Source organism: Martes martes, assembly GCF_963455335.1.
Source record: "Martes martes genome assembly, chromosome: 1".
Classification (NCBI taxonomy): domain Eukaryota; kingdom Metazoa; phylum Chordata; class Mammalia; order Carnivora; family Mustelidae; genus Martes; species Martes martes.
In genome coordinates, this window is record NC_137888.1 from 208,165,488 (window position 1) to 208,188,260 (window position 22,773).

Below are 22,773 nucleotides of genomic sequence, written 5' to 3' on the forward strand. Positions count from 1 at the left end.
GCGCACTCCTTTTGCAAGATGCCAGCCTGACCCGGACCTCGGAGGAATTTGAAGCTTCCACTGCGTCCCGGGGGGGCGTCCTTTGCAAACCGTTCGCGTCTTAAAGGGGGTGTGCGTTGTTTTTTTTTTTTTTTTTAAACAGTCTTTTTTTTTTTTTTTTTCCTCCGGAGTGGGTGGACTGGGGATTGCCTGGATTCCTTCCTCGGTTATTTTTTGCCTCGCTTCCCTCTCCCCTCCCCCTCCCCGGCCCCCGCGCCCCGCCCCCGCACCCTCCTCCGCCCCTCCTTCTCCGGGGTCAGCCAGGAAGATGTCCCGAGCCGCTATCCCCGGCTGGGGCCGGGCAGCCGCCTTGTGAGCCCCCGACCCGAGGCGCCGAGCCGCCGCCGCCCGATGGGCTGGGCCGTGGAGCGTCTCCGCAGTCGCAGCTCCAGCCGCCGTCTTCACAGCCCCGGCAGCAGCGGCAGCGGCAGCGGCGGCGGCGGCGTCTTCCGCATCGTTCGCCGCAGCGTAACCCGGAGCCCTTTGCTCTTTGCAGAATGGCCCGCTTCGGAGACGAGATGCCGGCCCGCTACGGGGGAGGAGGCTCCGGGGCAGCCGCCGGGGTGGTCGTGGGCGCCGGAGGCGGGCGAGGAGCCGGGGGCAGCCGGCAGGGCGGGCAGCCCGGGGCGCAAAGGATGTACAAGCAGTCAATGGCGCAGAGAGCGCGGACCATGGCCCTCTACAACCCCATCCCCGTCCGACAGAACTGCCTCACGGTCAACCGGTCTCTATTCCTCTTCAGCGAGGACAACGTGGTGAGAAAATACGCCAAAAAGATCACCGAATGGCCATATCCTTTGCCCGAACCCGGCAGCGAACCCCGGCAGCTGCGCCTCCCCCTCCTCCCTCCGCTTCCCCTCTTCCAGGCTGGGAGAGAGACCCGGGGGTTGATGGGAGGGGGGGGGTCTTCCAGGGGCTGGGAGAGGGGGCACCGGGGAGGAGTGTGGAGAATCTCTCCACCCCGAGCTGGGTTGAGCTACCGTGGAGGCTTGGGGTGGGGGAACCGGGGAAGTGGATTCCAGAACGAGGGCTGGGCCCTGGGGTCGTCATAGGGGCCTGGGTGGGAGCTTCAGAGCCAGTTCTGGATGGGTCAGAGTTTTCCCAAATGAGCAGGGACTCGGCCGGGGCCTGGGCTCTCTGGCCAGGTCAGGAGAACCACGACGGGGGCTTTGGTTGGGTTTCCTTAGGTGGCCCTCGCTGGAATCCACGGGAGCTTCCAGAGCCGGAGCCCGAACCCAGCTCACTGGCTTCTCCACCCCTGCCTTCCCCCGAAGAGGGGACCGCTCTGGTAGGGCAGGGCGCTTAGGGGTTCCCAGGGCCAAGAGCTGGTGGAAGAACATGTGGCCTTCACACGGAGGGGCCAGCACTTGCCCGAGCTCCTATCCCGGTCTGGGCCTTTGGCCCCCATCTGAAAAAGGCAGTGGTGGGTTGGAGGGCACTTCTTCTCCCCTATGTCTGCTGGTCCCATTTCCTTCAACCACTGCTCAGGGACCTCATCATCGTTTGGGGTGCAGAAAACATCCCATTTGCCGCGTCTGGGGCCCTGACCTGGAAGACCTAGATGGACTATTTCAATAAGAAAGACAGGGCAAGAGGAAATGAGGTGGCAGGTCCTTCCTAGGGTACGGTGTCAGGCCTTGGGTTGGATTCGCCTTCTCCCACCCTAGGGAACCGGGAGGGGACACCAGGAGAATCAGCCTCCATGTGGACACCTCTGGGCAGGTAAATGCCTTTTTTTTTTTTTTCTTTAAATCAAAGATCCAGAGGAAGAAGGTGAAGACCACATTTTCCTCTATTGAGATGCTATCAAAATGCAGATCCCCTTGTGTTTCTTTAAATCTGTGCCTGCTTGAAATAAACCTTGAGGAGGGCTTAACATCTGTTGAGATGTAGGCAGGCAAGGATGGGTAATTAGTCGGGCTTTCTAGCAGTTATCTAAGCATGACCCAGATTCCAAGTGGGGGGACGCACCCTGCTCCCCAGGCTGACTGGCCACTGTGCCATGCCCAAATGTGCTGCTCCTTGGCTTGGTTCCAACTGGCTGCCCTCCGTGTACAAATGAACGGGGCTGCATGGGCCCCTGGGGCTCAGCGATGAGCCCCCATTCTGTTGTGTTTGGTTTCAACTGTTATATACTCAACAGGGCTGGGCCCCAGGTGGTCCTGGGGTTGCTTATTTGAGGAGCTCTGTGGCTGGTGGATTCATTTTTAGGGGAACTCAAAATTGAGCAAGGCTTTTGGCTTCTGGGTGCTGAAATTGTAAGAGGGCTCTGAGGTTTTGGGGTGAACAGTCTACTTTGAGGGTGGTCAAGATTCGGAGGTTCAGCTGGGGTCTTTCTGGAGGGGCAAATAAGCACGATGTCATCTGGATTGGTGCACAAACCGGGAGACCGGACTTTGCCTCCCAAGTTCCAACCTTGTGAAGACCCACTGAAATGCTCAGGGGTCTTGTGATCACTCTGCCTGCCTCCCCACCCTCTGCCCCAGGAGTGGTGGGGGCTTGGAGGGTGCACGATGTCAATGTGTGCATGCTCAAATAACTCCAGGGGGTGTCCAGGAGGGAATCACTGGGCTGACAGGTTTCCATGTTGAAAATGGCTTTAGATCGCCTTCTGGAGCCTGGATTTGGAGTCTTCTAAGAGGAAAGGAAGGAGGTGGGAGTCCTAATGTTGTGTCCTCAGCTCACCCCGTCCAGACTGAATCCTGCAGATCAGAGAGCTGTTGGAGAGGGAGGGGATTGCCAGGGACCTCTCAGAAGGAAGGATCTCTGGGGAGGGATGCAGGTGAATTGGGAGCATTCTGCTGGTACTTTAGGTTTTCTTTGGCTTTCTTGCTTTGTGAGTTTGTGCATTTTGTTCTCTGCAGACAGTTTTTATTCTCTTTTTGGCCCGAGGCAGCAAACACATTATACAGCCCCACTCTGGAAGAGAAAGCTCTCCATCCCCCCAATCTGTCACCAAGCAGGGTAATCCAGGTCTGAGCTTTCTGGGGGCTGGGGGGATGAGAGGAGAGAGGACAGAGAGCTGGGGGCAGGGGTGCTGGATAAGGGACTCGGGGCCAGCACAAAGAGACGGACTGGAGAAATGCCGACGAGCCAGGGTACCAGGGCAGATGCTGGCTTCTGTATCCAAACGTTTCTGCCATTTAAAATAATGTCTTTCAGTACTTATTCTGAACTTTTAGAATAAAGGCTAATATATGTATGCAAAAGTACTCAAGTCAAGTCCAGTTTAATATGTGTTTGCAAAGTGACCACAACCACTGCAACCAGTGCCAGGACAAGAAAGAGGCTGGGACCAGCTCCCCAGATGCCCCCCTCAGGCCCCCTCCACTCCCCCCCCCCAACACTCACGCCACAGGGTTAACCACTACTCTGACTTCTACGCCCACAGGGTCATTTTCCTTCATTTGGACTTCCGGTCAGGGGAGGCACAGGGTGTGTTCCTTTTGTGTTTGGTTTCTTTTGCTCAATAGGATGCCTGTGAGAATCATCGAGATTGCCACAAGTGGTTGGAGGTGGCTCCTTCTCGTGGCTCTGGGCATTTTACTGTGTGACTCTACCACAGTGTACTTGTTCCCTCTACTTGTGAGTTGGTCAGTCTCCAGATTGTGTCATTAGGAACATTCTTGTACACGTCTCGGGTTGAACATTTCTCTTGGGTCTGCGCCTGGGGATGAAACTGCCCTGCCAGTCTCTGATGCATGTGTGTAGCTGGGTGTGTATTTGGAAATGACATCCACTAAGGGTGCCGAGGGCTATGGAAAGGACCTTCTTCACTGTCTCGTGAGGAGCAAGCGAACGTTCCGTGATCTTGGCTGTACACTCCATAGGGCCCAAGAGTGTTACTTGCACGTGCACATTCCAGCATGGCATGCTGGTGGAGGGGGCCACCTTCCAGTCTCCATACCCTCGGGCACTTTGCCACTGCAGTGCCTTACCCTTCTGTACCCTACTCTCTCGGCACCTCCAAGCTTGAAGCTGGATCTTCTGAAGCAAGAACACCCAAACGGAAATCTTTGATGTTCAGACTCACACTGCTGCCTTTTTCTTTCGGAGTATGCTGGGCAGCAGGCCGTCTTGACCACACACCTTGGTTCCATGTTTTTGGTGATGGGGAGTCTCATTTCAGTGCGGCCATGATGGGGTCTGGTGCTGGCTTCTAAGGAGCTCAAATCTGTCAGCTTCATAAGGTGCATCTGTCCACCTTACCAGAGCCCCCACTTAATGCCACTCATTCCTTCTGATGTGCTACCAAACGCCAATGTGAATGTCATCTTCCCCCAGTCCTGCTGAGGCCAGCAGATCTCCCACTGAGCACGATGTAAGAACTGGGGCTGTTGTAGGAGCCGCGGCCCAGGTCTGTGTGCTGTCCCACTCGGTCTCCTGATTTGGCCGCAAGATTCCAGCTTTTCATCCGTGTTTCTGGCAATCTCCATGAGGAGTCGAGTCCCATCACATCAGGTAACCTATGGACATTGGCCGATTGGTGTTCCCTAGTTTTTTAAAGGAGGGATGTTCTGTATGGGAACCAGAGGGAGCCCTGGGAGAAGTTGGAGCATGTTATCAGCCCTCTGCTCATCCTGAAAAGTAGAATGTGCTAGAAGATACTACTACAGAAGGCAAGACAGTGTGACCCCTCTGAAACTTCTACTAGACCATCGTGGCTGGTAATTCCAGAAGAGCAGAATTCTGGGAAGTAAGAATTAGCAGGGCTTTTCCATTGGGATTTTTTTCTTCCCCACAAAGGTGTGATCCCTCCTCTGTAATCCCCAAACCCCAAAAGCTCTGGAAACCAAAACATCAGATCATGCAGGGGTAAAATCCTACCTGGAACTGACCTGAGTTTATAGTCTTTACATACAGTCTTGACTGATCCCCCATGATGTGCGTTTTGGGGTGTTTTGACGCAGAAATGTTTGATATGCTCTGTCAGGTTGTGCTGCTCCAGCACTCCCCACTGGGAGTGTTATATATGCCTTGTAGTGTCTCCCAAACTTTCGTGTGTGTAAGGATTGGCTTGTTCAAATGGTGACTCTGGCCCAGCAGGTTTAGTGTGGGGCCCAGAGTTTTGCTTTTCCAGCAGGATTCTAGGGATTGCCCCTGCCAGTGAGTGATCTGTGGGTTCCACTGAGAGTAGCCAGGTCATATCATAGGTGCATGCTGGGACCTTCCTCTTCTTGTTCTTCTCCTTCTTCCCCACCCCCCCCCGCCCCCAAGATCAGGTTTATTGAGGTATAAATTAGTTAGCAAACTTCACCCTTTTTTGCATACAGCACTGTGAGTTTTTGACAGACGCATGCAGTCACGTAGCCACCACCAAAACAAAGATAGCGGATGGTTTCAGGGAGCCTAGCCAGCTGTCAGTGGGGTGTGCGACTCTTGATCTTGGGATTGTGGATTCGAGCCCCATGTTGGATGGAGAGAGGACTTAAAAGTAAAATCTCAAACAGTTTCATCATCCCAGGATATCCTGTAATGCTTTCTGAGTCCACATTACCCAAGACCCCTGCAAGCACGGATCTGTTCTCCATCTTTATGTTTCTGCCTGTTCCAGGAGGTCATAGAAATAGAATTCCTGTGTATGTGGCCTTTGAAGCCTTGCTTCTTTCATGAAGCCATTTGAGATCTGTTCCTTTTGTTGTGCATATGAGTAGTTCATTTCTTTTTAGTGCTGAGTAGTATTCCATGGGATGACTGGACCACAGTCTGTTCATCCATTTCCCAGTTGAGAGACATTTGGGATGTGTCCAGGTTGGGCGATTGTGACGAGGGTCGCTATAAACATTGGCAGACGGGTTTTAGTGGGAACATTGGGAATGTATGTTCCATTTCTCTCGGGTAAGTAAATACCCAAGAGTCAGATTGCTGGGGTGTACGGTTAAGTATACCTTTAACTTTATAAGAGACTGTCAAACTATTTTTTCCAAGTGGCTGTGCCCATTTTACGTTCATGTCCTCATTATCTCTTTAAAAGCACCAAATTCTAAACTCCAAAGCACGTCTGGCTTCTAGGGTTTAGGTAAAGGATTGTGGGAGTGTATAGACAGTGCTGGATATGGTAGTATTATGTACCCATCAGAGAAATGGGGAAGAGGGAGGAAGGGGGTCTCCAGTGTGGGGAAAGGGACTCTCTTATTTGGAGCGCGCTGGTTGCACCATTCACGGTAAAAAGTCAAGCTCTGAGGCTGTGAGGCTCCATACCTGTCCATGCCGGTCACCCTTGTCCTGCAGCCCCACCACACCTGGCACGAAGTAAGTACTCCATAAATGTTCTTACGGTGAGTGAAAAAGCCTCTCACCACCCATTTGCCCATCCTATAGATCTGCTCTGCCCTTAGGCCAACATTTGAGGGTTTCAGTGGGTTTTAGGTACAAGGGACCAGTGGGGTAGGGGGTCAGAAAGGGGATGTGTACATGAGGTTATCAAACCAAAGAAGGTCTCTGAAGTTACAGTGCTCGAGAAGTTGGGGGACAGTGGCTCTTGAGAGTGAAGTCTTTCTTCAGGGACTTAGGGGGATGTCTCGTGGGTGCTTGGAGCTTATGTACCACCTCACCTCCCCAGTCCCCAGTAGCAAGGCACATAAGCCCTCCATCAGCAATGGAAGGCAGCACTGCGAAAGTGGGTTTGATCCAGATATCGTCAAAGCCCAAAAGCCCCACAGTTAATACATTTTGGGGAATGCTAACTCGGCTCTTTGGGAAGGATCGGTGTGGTGCCCCAAAATATGACAGAGGAGAGGGAAAGCATCCTGTGCTGTGGGATGGCCAGGCCCAAGTTCGAGCAGCTCCCCGGCCAGGCTGTTTTGGGCATCAAAGCCTCAGTGTGCGCGATGAGGTTACTGTCTCCCCTCGGAGAACTGGGGAGGTTAAGTGGGTTCGCACGTGCTAAATGCTCACTCAGGTCGTGTCGGGCATGAAGAAGCTCCAAAATACATAAGCTGTAACGTTAGAGAGCACTTTTCCCCCTAATGGTCTTTTCTGGAAACTTTGGCTGGAAATCAAGTTCTCTGGGTACGAGTGGGAGCAAAGGGCCCCCTGTGACTGGCCAGGTTGGATTTCTTAATCTGAGTGTGGCACTCTTTAAAGCAACCCTCCGATGTTCCGTATTCGCTGTTCTTTCTGGAAGCTTTAAAGGGGGAAGATTCATGCCCACTTGACCTATTTTCTATTCCCTTCGGTCTAAGATAAAATTAATTGTCGTTCTTGTCCCTTGATCCCTCCCTTTGTGGGTGACAAGGTGAGGGAGTTTTAAAGTATGTAATGAGCTTCCTTGTTCTCTCTCACACCCCATCTCCTTCTTCTGAGCTGGCCAAGAGTCCAGCCCAGGATGGAGACCAAATGCCTTAGGACAGTTGCTGAGGTCACCCCAGGCAGCCAGTGGGGTGTTTAACAGCAGAACCCTGCTCCTTTGGGGTTAGAATGTACTTCCTCCCCACCAATTTCTGTCTGTCTTATTTCTCACTTGTCCCTTACCTCCTCGAGAATAGAGAAGGCAACGAACATTGCAGGAGAGGGAACCAGGGGGTGGGCTCCGCAACTTGGGTTTCCAGAACCACTGGGCATTAGTCCTTGTCTGGATAGGATGACCAGATGTCCCAGTTTGCCTAGGACTGTCCTGGTTTTGACATCTCAGGAAACCCAGTAGTTCTGGGCAAAGCAGGACCCTGGTCACCCTACTGGCGAGTCCTTAACACCCAAGAAGGGAGAGAGGAGGGGAATAAGAGATGGTGCTAGTATGCGGGAAAGAAGGAGATAGGTGGCTTTTCCCCCTCTGAAAAGCTGGGGCTTTTTATTGGAATGAACTGTGCTTTCAGCTGTTTAAGGCAGCTAATGCGAGAGAGATCCCAGCTCTGTAGTGAAATTTCCGAGTTAAGTCCAGATCAAGTTTTGTCGTCTCTCTCGGGTCGGAGATGACTTTTATCTTCTGTTCAGACTGGGAACATCCTCTGGTCTTTTGTGGAGGTGCTCAGGGCTCAGGTCGGACTTGGAATTCAGAATTAGTGGTCCCTCCGCAGAATGACACTATTACAGAGGCTGGGCCCCCTCTCCGGAGCTGTGAGGGAAACTCAGCTTCGTCGCCCACCTGCCAGTAAATAATGTTCATGCTGTTAAGTACTGTTCTCCTTTTAGGTCTGTGTGTAAAATATATATATATATAAAATTTTAAATCAATTTCTAAAGTATTTTTATGCAAGTACTTTTGCACGAGGGCTAAGTCTGATTTCAAGAGTAAGTTGACAGATGCGTCTCAGAGGAACACAGAGACAGACCTAGAACTTGCCAGTGAGGGGGGAGGGAGGGTAACATGGCTTCTGACTTTCTAGAACATGCCATGCTCTTTTATCTTATTGACCTTTTTTATTTTCCTTATTAAAGATAACGGGCATGGGAGGCTATGCCGGCTTTCATTTGCTCCCGTGAAATGTTTGGCAAGTCGTGGAGTCCGTGTAGGAATGTTTCTGTCTGAGCGATAGCACTAAGGAGTGGAGGTGGAGAAAAAACAGGACAGGGGAGGTGACTTAGGGTGGAGGCAAAGCATACAGAGCTTCAGGATAGGTGACCCGCCCTGCAAAATTCTGCTCCAGCCCCTACTAGTGGAGCCTCAGTCTCCTCATCTGTAAAATGGGCAGAGCGACCCCACACCCAGGGAATTCTGGGAGATACTGTAAAAGATACTGTACCCAGAAACCATGTGGTTTATATGGTTATGCTGTGAAAAGGATGGCCTTCGGACCCCACAACAGTGAGGGCTGGGTTCATGTGGCCACCACGCTGGCCATGAGCCCAGCACCTACTGGGACTGAATACATATCCGTGGGGTGTTTTCTCGTGCTTTCCATTAAGAGCCTGTTGCTTTAATCTTGTTCTAGGTCCACCATATGCTCTCAATATTATCTGTCCTTTCACTTGTTTTTCCTTATTTATTGTGCTAGGATGTTGACACGCTGGGGGACCAGCTACCTAAGTCACAGACTGGAATGGCGGTCCTCCAGGTGTGGTCCCCAGCCCTCTAGGGTCAGCATCATCTGTTGTAGGACGGAGGTGCTCACCCCTGAGCATGCATCGGCATCACCTGGAGGGCTGTTTAAACACAGGCGGCCAGACCTCACCCCCAGAGTTTCTGATTTAGGAGGTTTGGGGTGGAGCTTGAGAACCCGTATGTCTAGCAAGTTCCCAGGTGGTGCTGCTACTGCTGGTCTGGGAGTGGGCTTTGAGAAACCCTGAACTAAACATGATCAGTAACCTAATCCCATTTGTGGTCTCTGACCTCCCTTTTCCTCCTGCTCCTCTCCCACTGCGTTCCCCAAAGTCAACCCCTGTCTCTTGGATGCTGTCTCTTGGATTGTGTGTGTGTCTCCCTCCCTCCTTCCTCTCTTACAGGTTTTATCACATGCACCTTGACATAAATTTAGTTTTCCTGGTTTCTGAACTTTGTAGCCTTCTGGAACTTGTACTTGTCTTTTCTACCCAATTGCATGTTTCTAAGATTCATCTGCTGTTGAGTGTAGCTGTAGGTCATTTCTTTTCTCTGCCTAGTATTGCATTCTGTGATGATACAACAATTTATCCCCTTCCCTGGGTGATGGACATTTGGGATGTTTCCAGTTTGCATGTGTGTGTGTGAGTGCCCATGCGTGTGTGTGTTTGCTATTTTGAACAGTGCGGCCGTGAGGAATAAATAATTTTTGAATGAATGAATTCAAGGTGTTAATTTTAGTCTGTGTACTTGGGAACCTTGCTTCAGCTAGACTCAGCTGAGATTCACCAGCGTTTATGGAACACCGGCCATTTGATAGGCCTGGCTAAGCTGGTTCTCGGATTCCTCCTCATTCTATGGGCTGGGTCAGCCAGATAGCCCCTGTTCCTGCCTGGAGAGTTGGGGTCTTGAACTAACTGGAATAGTCAAAAACATTTATGGACTTGAATTCCCTTTGGAAGAGTTGTTAGAACGCAAAAAAATTTAAGCGTCTGGCCTGTTCCTAGCCACAGTGCAGCCTTTTAAGTTATGTATCACGGATGGATGTTTCTGGTCTGTAGGGGAGAAGGGTCATCCCATGCAGTTGGTATGGGATGAGTGGATGGATGGATGGATGGATCTGTGGGTGGTTGGACAGATGGATGGAGGGAGGGGATGAAGGAAGGAAGGAGGGAAAAGAGGGAGAGAAGAAGAGGAAAGTGAATGGTGTTGGATAGGTGGGTGATCAGATGGGTAAGTGGACGGGTTATAGATGGAAGGATGAGTAGTAGATTGTTGGATGACCTATGGGTGAATATTTGGGTGGATGAGTACATGGGCAGATGACTGCACTGGACCAAAGGGTAAGGAGATGCATGGGTGGACAGATGGGTGAGGGTGTTGGGGGGATGTTGAAGACAAGGGTGTGTCTGGCAGGATGGTTGTCCATGTTGGGTGTTTGTGATAGTTGGTGTTCTTATTGGGTTGTTGATGACGAAGTCCCTCCACTTGCCGCCTTCGTTGTACTTTTCTCAGCACCAAATGACTCTTGCATGCTTTTTGTGACAATCAGTGAAAGTGTGTGTTTAGGGCTTACTTCCCTAATTGGAAGGCTCCTTGAGGGTAGGGGACAGAACTTTACCTTCCTCACACCCCCCAGCAGTTCCTGTGCTATATCATGCATAAATGTTAGTTAACTGAGTACTGATGAAGAAAATAAATGGTGCTGTTGACAAAGACGATGAAAATTCTGGGACCACCTGGTTTTATTTATTTCCTCACTGGGACTGGAAGTGGAATTCCTTGGAATTTACCCCATCCGTGGATAGTGGCAGATTGGATAAATGCCCTCAATTCCTACTCACTGACCAGAGATTACAGATTACAGACTACAGATGCATCACTGTCCTATAAAGCCCCACACGATCTAGTCACTGTCTTCTCTTTGTCTCATCTCTTCTGTTCTCTGCCAGTTCAGCTCTGTCTCAGCTCCACTGGCCATTTTTGCCCACACCCGGCTCATTTGCATTCGAAGGCGAAGGCGTTTGTGCTGGCTGTTTTCTCCACCTGTCTCCCCGGGGTTGACTCCCCTTTACTTAGGTCTCAATGCAAGGCTTGCATCCTCCAAGAGGTCTGTCCTCTTCATTTATTGGACATCTGAAGTACAAAGAATATAGAATATATGTATACTCTCCTCTCTAGAGGGAATCTCTGGAGATGTTTTAATGTATTTCATTCTGTCCCTTTTTATAAGCTTTTGTGAACACATTTCCATGCCACTAGATATCCTTGGAAAGCATCAGAGCTCCCATGTACCGTTGCACAGGCTGTACATTGCACAAGGGTATTGTATCTCATAGACATCATGGAGCTGTACATTTATTATTTCAATTTCCCAGCTGATGAAAGCTTAGTATCTTGTTCTAGAAAAATGAAGATATTATGACAACTTTCTGACAGATGGACCTAACAACTTGAAAAAGGGGTGTCTTATTTAAATTCACCCAGTGGTGCTGTATGGGTTGGCAGCAACCCCAGAAAAGACTGCTGTTAATATCTGACAGTCTCCGTTTTATGGATGTATCCTACTTCATGAAACCACCTCCAGTTGTTTGTTTGTTTTCCTTATAAACAACAGTGCAGCGAACATCTTGGTGCCTCTTTGTCCACGGCTCTGATTATTTTCGGAATAAAATTCTGCCATAGATAAGGTGCTGAAGTCTGAAAACTGTCACCTGCCCTGTCTTTGAATCTGTAAAAGAGATTTTGAGACCAGGTGACTCAAAGTTCAGGAAGTTGATGGGGGAGGGGCAGGGAAAGAACTATTTGGTTTGGAGTTTTTCCTGGGCTGCATGGAAAGAGTGCTTTCGAACTGGGGGTGCTTTCGCCCACCAAAGGACTTTTGGCAATGTCTGGAGACCTTTCTGGTTGTCGTGACCGTGGAGGGCAAGGTGCTACTGGCATGTAGTGGGCAGAAGCCAGGGCTGCTGCTGAGTGTCCTAAAATGCACAGGACACCCCCATCTGTCCCCCCCCAACCCCGCCCCAGGAAAGAATCATCCAGCCCAAGGTGTCAGTAGAGTTGAGATTGAGAGATCCTGATGTAAAAGATATCACAGATTTCCTGGAGGGGAGTGGGTGGATTTCAGGTTTTTGGGTGACTTAAATTGAATTTACAGTTTCTCTTCCTAGCTGGGTGTCTAAGCCAGCTTTCTGTGAACTTTAGATCTCACACGATCAGCAACAGGCTTGCTACCGACAGATTCGTTGATGTAAATATAGATGAGTATATAGAAGGAAATCTCAGCCCGAGTTGGAAAATGTTGGAATGAAAGCTGCTGCGGCCTTTCCTTCTCTTTCCTTCTCCTTCTGTTGCCCAGTTTTTAAATCGTGTCTCACTTCTCTGGGCTCCTGGTGTGGTGGGTGCTGTTGGTGTAGACCGTGGTTCTCTATTCCCTTAGTCCCAGCATTCCAGGCTGGCCTTGTGCATAAGCAAGAGACAGTGCCTGAGGCAGGTTAGCTTAGAGATGGGAGTGGGGAGAGGAGTGCATTCATTCATTCACAGTGAATTCATTTATTTATAAATGTTTATTGAGCACCTACTATGTGGCAGGCGAGAGGGGGCAGATGAGGTCAGGAAGGTGACAAGATACGGCTATTTCCTTAGGACAGAGTCCTGGAAATGGCAGTGCTGGGTCATATGTCAGGCTTTGGGGCCAGATGGCAAGGAGCAGGAAGTCCAGGTTCTTTCAGACCTGGAGGTCCCCTTTCCTTGGTTCCGTGAACCAACTGGCTTGCCCTTGATTTTCATCTCTACCAGAGAGATAAGCGAAAAGTGGAATCCCCTTGGGGTACGATGTGCACTTTCAGGAACTGAAGTAGTAGAACATTTTCTGGGTCTGCGTGGGCCATTTGCATTTCCTTCATGATGTCCCTGGTCATGTCTTTGCTCTGTCTTCTCTAGAGATATTCTGCAGGTATCTTCTGGGGAAATGCACCAGATGTAGACGCTCAGGGTTCTGTGGCTCTGTGTTGGGTCTGAGGCAGCCCAGCGCGGTGGTTAAGAGGGAGGGCTGTAGAGCCAGTCTGCCTGGGTTAGAATCTCGGCATTTCTTTATAGCTTCATCATCCTGGGTGAGTCGCCTAACCTGCTGGGCATCCTCTTCCTCATCTGCGAGATGCATATAACATCAGTGTCCACCTCGCGGGGTTGTGGTAAGGCTCAAGCAGCACCTAGAACAGTGCTTGGCACCCAGCGGACGATGAATAAGTTTGGCTGTGCTGTTGTTCAAGGGCGTTAGCGTTAGCGTTCCCCCTCATCAGTGCAATAGTTTGTGTTTCTGTGGACCCCTGTTGGTGGCTCAGGGCGCAGTAGCCACCGTGTGATTTAGAGCAAGCTGTCCAAGCTTTTGTGCCAGCCACAGCTCTTCTAAATGACCAAACAGGATCCTTCATTCGCCCCAAAACTTGATGAGAAGCCACTGGACCATTCTCCACATTCATGATGAGTGGGTCCTCTCCTCCCTCCTCTGCTCATCCATGTCCTGGATTTCACTGGAGCCCTGGCAAAGAAGTGCCATATTCTGGGAGGATGTGGGAACCCTGTGCCTTTTGGACAATGGTTAATAGCTCCTCTTTCTGGAGAGCTTATGACTCTCAGGCTGTGTGAAGACTACTTTGGCTGACTTAATCTTTATACCTGCCCCAAGAGTTCAGTGGGTTTATTTTTGGCCCCATTTTACAGATGAGCACACTGAGGTTCAGAGAGCCAAAGTCGCTTGCCGAGGTCACACATCTAGCGAGTAGGGAAACCTCACTGGACAGGTATCAGCACAGCAGGGGACAAAGTCCCAGAGGGGCAAAAGCTCAGGTTGTGTCTGGGAAGGCATTCATGCTCCAGAGAAGTTGGAGTGCCCGTGGGCAAGAGCTGGCACAAGGGAGTAGTTAAGGGACAGGGTTTGAGGTCACCCAGAACTGGGTGGTTTCTCTCTGTCAGGGCTGTGGCCTTTGGGTTGCTACCTAAGTTCAGAGGTCCTCAGTTTTTTCATCTGTACAATGTCTGTGAGGAAAATAGTATTTAAGTCCTAGGGAGGCCGGAAGGATGAAATCGATGGTGAATGTCAAAGATCATGCTTGGCACAGAGTACATGCTTTAGCAAGTGGCAGAAGCTCTTTATTCCCTCCTTGGTCTGGGCACTGACACAGACAGACACAAACAGACACAGGCGGCTGCCCTGACGTGGCTGACATTCTAGCTGGGAAGACAGACCAAGGACCAGGTAAAGGACACTGTTTGAGTGTAGTAAATGCTATGGTACAAAAGTAAAGTAGGGATAGGAGATACAGCAGGACGGTGAGGGCAGAGAGTGCTGGCGCTGAGCCAAGACAGGAGGACACCCAAGACGGGGGTGGGCATGATTCTGGGGAGCAGGGAAGGTGAGAAGCTGGTGGGGTGAGCCTAGAGGTCTGTTTCATAGGTGGCTTTGTCTAGGGAGTGAAAGGGGTTGGATGGAGAGACCCAAGGGAAGGCTGGTGAAGGGGACGGGTGAGGGGCCCTGAGCTGGTGGGCAATGCTGGAGAAGGAAAGATGGAGAAGAACCAAGGGATTCTCCCATTTCTTCCTTTCTTGGAAGAGTGTTTCTCATTCTTAAAGATGCAGGCAAGGGGATCACACTCCAGGTTATTTTTGTCTCTGGTTTATTTAGGAAGGTTTTAAGGCACCATTTTCTTCCTAACCGTTTGAGATCCCATTTTTTTCTTTCCTTGGAGATTGTATAGACCCGTGCTGCCCAGTAGAGTAGCTAGTAGCCACGTGTGGCTATATTGACTTAAAATTAATTTAAATTAAACAAAAAGCAAAAGTCAGGCCTTCAATTTTAAGAGCCATATTTCAGGTGCTAGATTGCCACATGTGGCTGGTGGCTACCGTACTGAATGACACAGATCTAGAACATTCCATTGTTGTGGAATATAGGATATGCTGTTTAGAACATGCAAGAGCCGCATCTCCTGGGAGCTTGTTAGAAATACAAAATCTCAGTCCCTACCTCTCCCCGGTATCTGTTCAGTCCCAATCTGCATTTCAAGGAGATCCTCAGGTTGGCTAGACTTGGAATCACCTAGAAGTTTTAGAAATGCTGATGCCCTGAGCCCCACCCCACAGGTGCTGGTGATCTTAAAAATCCCCAGGTGGTTCTAAAGTTCAGCTAGGATTGGCAGAGAGCCCATCAGGTGGTTAAGAACTCTTGGAAGGCAGGTAGATTGGAGTTGGAGCTGTGTGACTTCGGGCAAGTCACTTACCCTCTCTGATCCCCGAGTTCCAGGACATGCTGGCATCTCCCTCCCTCATTTGGTCCTGTGAGTTCAAAGCGCTGAGCAGGGGGCCTGGGATGCGCATAGTGAGTGCTCCCTACATAAATGTGTTAATTTCTTAAAATTGAGGTCAGCAGCCTTAGAGCTAACAGTTGGAGTGCAGGAAATGAGACTCTTTTTTTTAATGGTTTTTAAAAATTGAGTTAAAATTCACCTAACATAAAATTAACCACTAACCATTCTGAAGCACACAGCTCAGTGATATTTAGCACGTTCACAGAGTTGTGTGGCCATCATCTCTGTCTTTTCCAAGACATTTTCATTCCCAAAAGGGAATTCCAGTCCTCATTAGGCTACTCCCCATCCCCTGCCTTCCCCTACCCCTCTGCCCCACCCTTGGCTATGGCTCCTCTGGTCCTGTCTCTTGGATTGACCTATTCTGGTTTTGGAGTTTGGGTAGTTCTCCCTCTGCCCCCCTTCAACCTGGCATCCAAGGGAAACTGTGAGCTCTCTTGGTGTCAGAGTCTTCCTGGCCCCCACCTGTGGCCCCCTTGGGCACCCTGGGCCTGCCATCATCCCAGGTGGAATGCCAGCAGCAGGCCCATGTTCTGCTCTCCTGGCGCCGCCACAAATGAGAGGTTTTCTCCCAGCTGGATTTCTCCTAGTTAAATATTTCATAAAGAAGACCTACAACTTGTGACTCCAGGAGTGTTTGATAGTGAAGTTAATGAGGGAGAGAGAGTCGCAGGTGGCCCCCAGGTCCCTGTCTGAGCCCCATCATCCCTTGTCCCCCAGCTGTGGCCTCCCTCTGTCTTTAGCACTGTGTCTGGCACAGAGCAACCACTTGACAAATGAATGTTCAAAGGGCATGGGAGGGGGGGCAGGGGTGGTGGAGGAGGAAAAGGAGGGAGAAAGAAATGAGGGGGAAAGGAAAACAGGGACAGGATGGGGGGGGAGGGATCTGAGAAGCAGAGACTGAAGTGTAGGGAGGCCACGGAGGATGGTGCTGGGGTAGGGGGAGACAGACACTGAGGAAGCCGATGGGGAGGCAGAGGAATGGGAAATCCAGTAAAAGCGAAGAAAGAAACAAGAGGGAGAATATTGTGTCTTGTATCTCTTCCCCTCCCCATTACCCTTGACAATCTTTTCCTCCCTCTGTCTCTCCATTTCTCATTTCCTGACTCTTGCTTTCTTGCCTGGTCTTCATCCTTTTTCATTTCCTGTGTCCCTCTTATCTTTTCATTTTCTCTCTGGGTTTTTTGTCCCCTTTCCCTTTCTCTTCATAAACCATCCCTTGGTGTACGTGTCTTATTGTGTCTCGTCAGTCTTTGGCTGAGTGAGTGAGTAAGTGTGTGTGTGTGTGCACGTGCGCGTGCGTGTGCACCTGAGAGAGAGAGACCAAACCTGGGGAAGAATACAGGAACATAGATGGACATTTTAAAGACCAACCATGAAGTGAATGTCCATTTTGCATGGGTCAAGAGCCAGAGCCACTGACCCCTCAGATTCTCCCATAGGTGCATTCTGGCTCACAAAGCACTGGTGAAGACTGTATGGGAACCATTAGCTTGCTTTTCTTTGTGGTTTCACCACCTAGGTGTGCATCCCTAAGCAATGTAGTTAAACGTTCTGTGGTTTTGAACTTAGTATAAATAATCTTCGGTGATATGAATGGTTTCGCGTTTTGCTTCATTGGTTGGCAATTATATTTGTAAAATTCATCCTTATTGCGGTCTCTGTGGCTCCTTCGTGGTCATATTTGTTCACTGATGATGAACATGTGAGTTTGTTTTCCTTTTGGGCACCGTCAGGAGCCACATTGCTTGTCGTTTATGGATTTTGCTGCATGTGTGCAGCAGTCTCTTGAGGATAGAGGCCTTGGTGCAAAATTTCTGGATATTAAAATTAGTGCATCTTCGATTTGACTAAATATATGAAACTGTGTTGCGAAGTGTTTGTACTGATTTACACTCATGCTGGGAGTGAATGAATGTTCAAGTTGTTCCACATCTAACCAACACTTGTTATTGTCAGACTTTAACTGCAGCCCTTCTAGTAGATGTGTGATTTCTGGTTGTGATTTGCCTGTGCTCCCCGATTACAAAACGGCTGAACGCATTTTACTATATTTATTGGGCATTCAAGTTCCTCCTTTCATGAAGCACCCTACATACCATGTCCACTTTTTTTATTGGGTTGACTTTTTTTTTTTTTTCCGGTATTGATCTGTAGATGACCCCTGTCTATTCTGGAAATAGGTCGTTCATCATTATTGGCTGTGCAAAACTTCTCTTGGCTTGCCTTTTGATCCTTTTTTATGATGTCTTTTGACAACAGTCGTTCTTAATTTTAATGTGGTTGAATTTAGAAATCTTTTCCTTTACAGTTTATGGGTTTTGTATATTATATAAGAAAACCATCCCTACCCTGAGGTCATGGAGATGTTGTATGCTATTTCTAAAAGTTTTATCGTTTTTCTCACTTTCTGTCTTCAGTCAACTTGGAATTGATTTTTGCATATAGTATGCAGTAGAGCTCCAATGTCCATAAGAGTTGTCCCAGCACCATTTATTCCAATGACTTGCCTCATGACCTATGAGACAACCTCTCTGACTGTTTAACTCCTACTTCCTTTAGTCTGATCTGTTTTTGTACTCAGCAGGTCAAGCCACAAATACTTTTTGAGTACTGACTATGTACTAGGCACTGGTTTACAGCTATAAACACAACAGATGTGGAGAGTGCTTTCATGGAGGTTACAGTTCAGCAAGGATGACAGATAAATAGTTGTAGCTACTTAGTTTACAGTCACAAATGCTATAAGCCCTGTAAGAAGAGACCACTCGAGCTTGCTCTGTGAGGAGCATGTAAAACCACCCTCCACCCCACCCAGGGAGGTGTGATAAACTGAGTCTTTAGTGCAACTCTGCTAGAGTCAGGGCAGGAGTCATAGGAAAGATGTTCTGACCAGAGGAAGCAGCATGTGAAAGGTCCTGGGGCAGATGTTTAGTTTAGGAAGTGGTATCTTTCCTAAAGGCACCATCTGGCCACTAAAGCAGCAATATAATGCAATTGTGTCTGTGAATGGCCCCACTGGCTACTGTGTGGAGAATGGATCGGGCCCCAGGCAAGAACAAAAAGCCAGGAGACCAGTGAGGAAATGGTTGTAGTCCTTCAAGGAAGAGGCCATGTGCCTTGGACTGGAATGGTGGCTGTGGAGATAGAAATCATGGCTCGGACTGAAAGTTGTTTCGAGCTGGCGTGATCTTTTCCCCTTTCCTCTCCCCTCTCTTTATCTCTTTTCCTTTTCTGGTTGAGTTTTCTGGGTGAGAAAAGCAGTTTGTGTTCATGCCAAGGGTATGTGCTCTGGAGGACGTATTTGCCACAGATGGTCTTTGGAATTCTAGCCAAGAGAGTGGCTGGACAGCCCCTGGCCCCCAGGGTTTTCTGGAAGCAATTCAACAATGGCCATTTATTAATAACAATGACAACAATGAGTTTAGATAGTCTTTCCTTCAAAACGCCTTTAGTTATTGCTTCATATTTCACCCCCCAACCCACCCTAGGAGGTGCCTGGAGGAGAGAGACAAGGATTTTAACCTCAGTTTTATTATAGAATGAGGGGAAGTTAATTGGCACCCTAGAGTTCATACAAAAGATGTGGGTTTGGGGATTGGAATCCAGTCCTTGACTTTCAGGCCCCATCTGGTTAATAGGAGGTCACACACCAGCTCCCCATGCACATGCTTGCAGACCACTTCCTCTTGGGTGCGCCTGAGTAATTTACAAGGCCTCAGTTTCCTAGACTGTAAAGGGAGAATGAAAATAAAATACCTGGTCTGAACTTTAGACCTGACACACAGTGAGGACTCATCACATTTACCTACTAAATCCATTAGTGCCTTTCTGTTGCCAGGGGCCGAAAAGTCAAAGGGGCTTAAGCAACAAGAAAAGAATTTAATAGCTCAGGGACGGAAGAGCCCAGGGAGTGACGGTGTCCAGCATGTCTGGATCCAGGGATCAGATGACATCATTAGGCCTTGGTTTCCGGGCTCTGCTTTCTGAAGCTGGCTCCATTCTCCCTTTGGCCAGGACATGACTGCAGTTCCAACGGTTTGGTCCTCCCAAAATATCCAAATTAATTCTCTTTCTCAGCCGTTTTTACCAGCATTCTCAGCAAATGACTTACTGCTTTTGATTGGCTGTGCTGGGGTCAGGTGCTCATGCCTGAACCAATCTCTTCCAGGAATTGGGAGATGGGAAAGGGGTGCTCTGATTGGCTTAGATTTGAGTCACATGATGTGCTGGTATTGGGGGTGGAGCCAACCTCAGGGATTGGGTAGGAGTCATCTCTTTAAAGGTATATCCAGGGGCGCCTGGGTGGCTCAGTGGGTTAAGCCTCTGCCTTTGGCTCAGGTCATAGTCTCAGGGTCCTGGGATCGAGCCCCGCATCAGGCTCTCTGCTTGGCAGGGAGCCTGCTCCCCACCACCCCCCCGCCTGCCTGTCTGCCTACTTGTGATCTCTCTGTCAAATAAATAAATAAAATCTTTTTTTAAAAAAAAGTTATATCCATGTATGTTAAGGCTTGGAGCAGAAGTAGTGAACCTCTCTTCCTCTTTCTGGCAGCATTCTGTTGGCTAGAATTTCATCCCATGGTGTATTAGTAGGAAACAGAAGACACTCTTCATGAATTGAATTAAGAGATGTGGGCAGGGGTGCCTGGGTGGGGCAATTGGCTAAGCATCTGACTCTTGGTTTCAGCTCAGGTCCGGATCTAAGAGTCAGGAAATCACGCTGCCTAGGGACACTGCACTCAGCACGGAGTCTTCTTGAGATTCTCTCTCCCTCTACCCCTCTCCCCACCCTGAAATGAATTAACTAATTTATTTTAAAAAAAGAGAGAGAGAGATGTGGGCAATAAACTAAAACAGAGAGGAAAGAGTGGGGGATAGGATGAGAGAGAGCGAGATAGATCACAAAAGCTGTCTGACTCAAGCTGCAACCCCAGAAAATTGGCAGAATACCCCAACTTCATGGCCTCCCTCCATCTCCTGCCATGGCTCCCCATTGTCCAAACCCAACTGGAAGCCAGAAGGTAGGGAGTTCAATGAGGCCATCGACACAGGTCAGCCTCCCTAGGCATAGCAGGAAGAAGAGGGATGGTGGACTCTGAGTAGCTAAAGACAGCCCCAGCACCTGAAGCCTACTTAACTACAGGGAACACTGGGACATTTAGTCCGTGTGTGCATCTAGGAGGATGAGGCTTAGTGAACACATCACATTATCTTTTTCACAAAGAGAAATCTAGTTCCTGAGTGTCAAAAGTCTACTTTGTTGTTTTATTATTATTGTTATTAGTGGTGGTGGTGGTGATTACTGGGTGCTGTGTGCCCTCCTAGCACATTTTCTTTTCTCTCCCTCATTCTTTTCTCCCTCTGTGTGGAAATCTTTTAATCTTTGAAAGGAATTCCTTTCTATGCCGGACTTGAGTGTGGGGCCCTTTGCTTAGAGAGCTGGTAGCTGGGGTCTTAGTGGGCAGTCCATACCTCTAGCAAGGCCCTCAGTTTAACCTGAGGCTGGGGTGGAGGGAAGTGCCTGATTGGGGGGCAGCAAGGGAAGCTTCCCGCCTGAAGCAAGTGACCATGTTGTGGGAGGTGAAGTCTAGGAGAGGGCCCTCAGCCTGAGCCCAGGAAGGTGGACTCAGGTCCCATGGGCAGGAAGCAATTGGAGGAGTTGCTTCCTGCCCTCCCTCTCTTTGGAGGCTGTCTTGGCAGCCAGAAGTAGGTGCACAAATGAAATTGTAGTCTGGACATGCTAACAATGGCTCTTGTCCACCCTATCCCAATCCAGCCCAGCTGTGTTAGCAGTGTTCCCGGTATCTAGCCCCCTCCAGGATCAGCCCAGTGGCTGTAACAATGGCCTGTCCCCTCCCAGCCTTGCCCACTTCTTTGAACACTTGTGATGCTAGGGCTGTCACTGGCCTGTCTTCCTCCATTCAGGTTTAACTGACCTGTCCTCCCCTCCACGGAGAGCGGAAGAGCAGGCTCATTGCTTCTGGCAGCCAACCTACCAGGTCCCAACCTTCAAACCACCCCACCCTGCACTGAGGAGTGTGGCAGATAGACCCATGTCCCCTAGGGCCATGTGCTCCCTCTACTCTCATGAGCTCATGGTTCCTGGTTTTTATCACCTTCCCACTTCTGCCACATCCTTGCTTCCGGTAGCGATGGCTGCATGGGTTCACATCCCAGCTCAACCACTTGGGCTTGGCCACGCAGGCAAGTGACTTCACCTCCCAGTGCCTCTGTTCGAAAGTTCTGGACGATATGCCAAGTGCTTCACTTGCATCAAATAAGTTTGTCCTCTCGATGCCTTGAGGGGTAGGTGGCATTGTCATCATTCCAGGTGACAAAGGAGAAAACCAGGACAGAGAGTGGTTTAGTACCTCTTCTGGGGTCTCACACTCCACGAATGACAGAGGTGGTATTTGAACCCAGGCTGTTTGGCTCCAGGGTCTGTTCTTAATCAGTAAGAACCATAATGATAATGTCCTAATTCAGCAAGCTGTTGAACAGATTTAATGCAATAACGTAGGCAAAAAAGCTTAGTCCACTGCCCCGCATAGAATAAGCACTCAATGTAGTTGTTATATTAGTGATTTTACTATTTTATGTTATAGAGTTGTATGTTAATATATACTATAAAGACTTAATGTAGTAATATGTAGTTCTGTCTTTTTGTTATAGTCCAGAGGCCAGCAAACTTCTTCTGCAAAGAGCTAAATATTAAAGATCTGAAGCTTTGTGGGCCACAGATCTCTATTGGGGCCACTCAGTTCTGCTGTTGTAGCAAAGACACCTATGGACAATAAGTAAATGAACAGGTGTGGCTGTTTTCCAAGAAAATTTTATTTAAAAAACATGCCACAGGCCATAGTTTGCCAGGGTCTAATCTAGTATGTGTTATTATGTATCAGTGATTTTTCCATATTTCTCTGTTTATATTATTTTCTTACAAAACCAGTTTTTCCTTCCCTCCTTTGCTCCTCCTGTCTTTCAGCAAAGCATATCAGGCCACTGGGCTGTTCTAATACTAGGCTTATTTGTCTGATAAGACGTGGGGAGTGAGGGTGGCAGATTTTCTAAGCTCAGGTCTCTCTCCTTCCTCTCCCCCTCCCTTATTCCTTTATTTAGTTTTTTTTTTTTAAGATTTTATTTATTTATTTGACAGGCAGAAATCGCAAGTAGGCAGAGAGGCAAGCAGGAGAGAGGAAGGGAAGTAGGCTCCCCGCTAAGCAGAGAGCCCAACACGGGAGGACTCGATCCCAGGACCCTGAGATCATGACCTGAGCCAAAGGCAGAGGCTTTAACCCACTGAGCTACCCAGGCACCCCTATTTAGTTATTTTTAAATTTGTTTATTATTGGGTGCCTAGATGGCTCAGTCAGTTAAGCATCTACCTTCAGC

At 49.1% G+C, this 22,773-nt stretch overlaps 1 protein-coding gene across 4 annotated transcripts in view; it reads left to right on the top strand.

The window, feature by feature from the left end:
* Positions 1-535: 535 nt before the first annotated feature.
* Positions 536-22,773, top strand: part of CACNA1A (calcium voltage-gated channel subunit alpha1 A) — a gene marked incomplete at its 5' end in the record, with an annotated part of 211,930 nt that continues 189,692 nt past the window's right edge. For 2 of the 4 annotated variants that reach the window (XM_080796328.1, XM_080796331.1), the window contains one exon: positions 536-829. In XM_080796328.1, coding sequence (XP_080652454.1) covers positions 537-829 — 293 coding nt within the window. The remainder of the gene's footprint in view (positions 830-22,773) is intronic. The other 2 variants (XM_080796329.1, XM_080796330.1) reach the window with 2 other exon arrangements.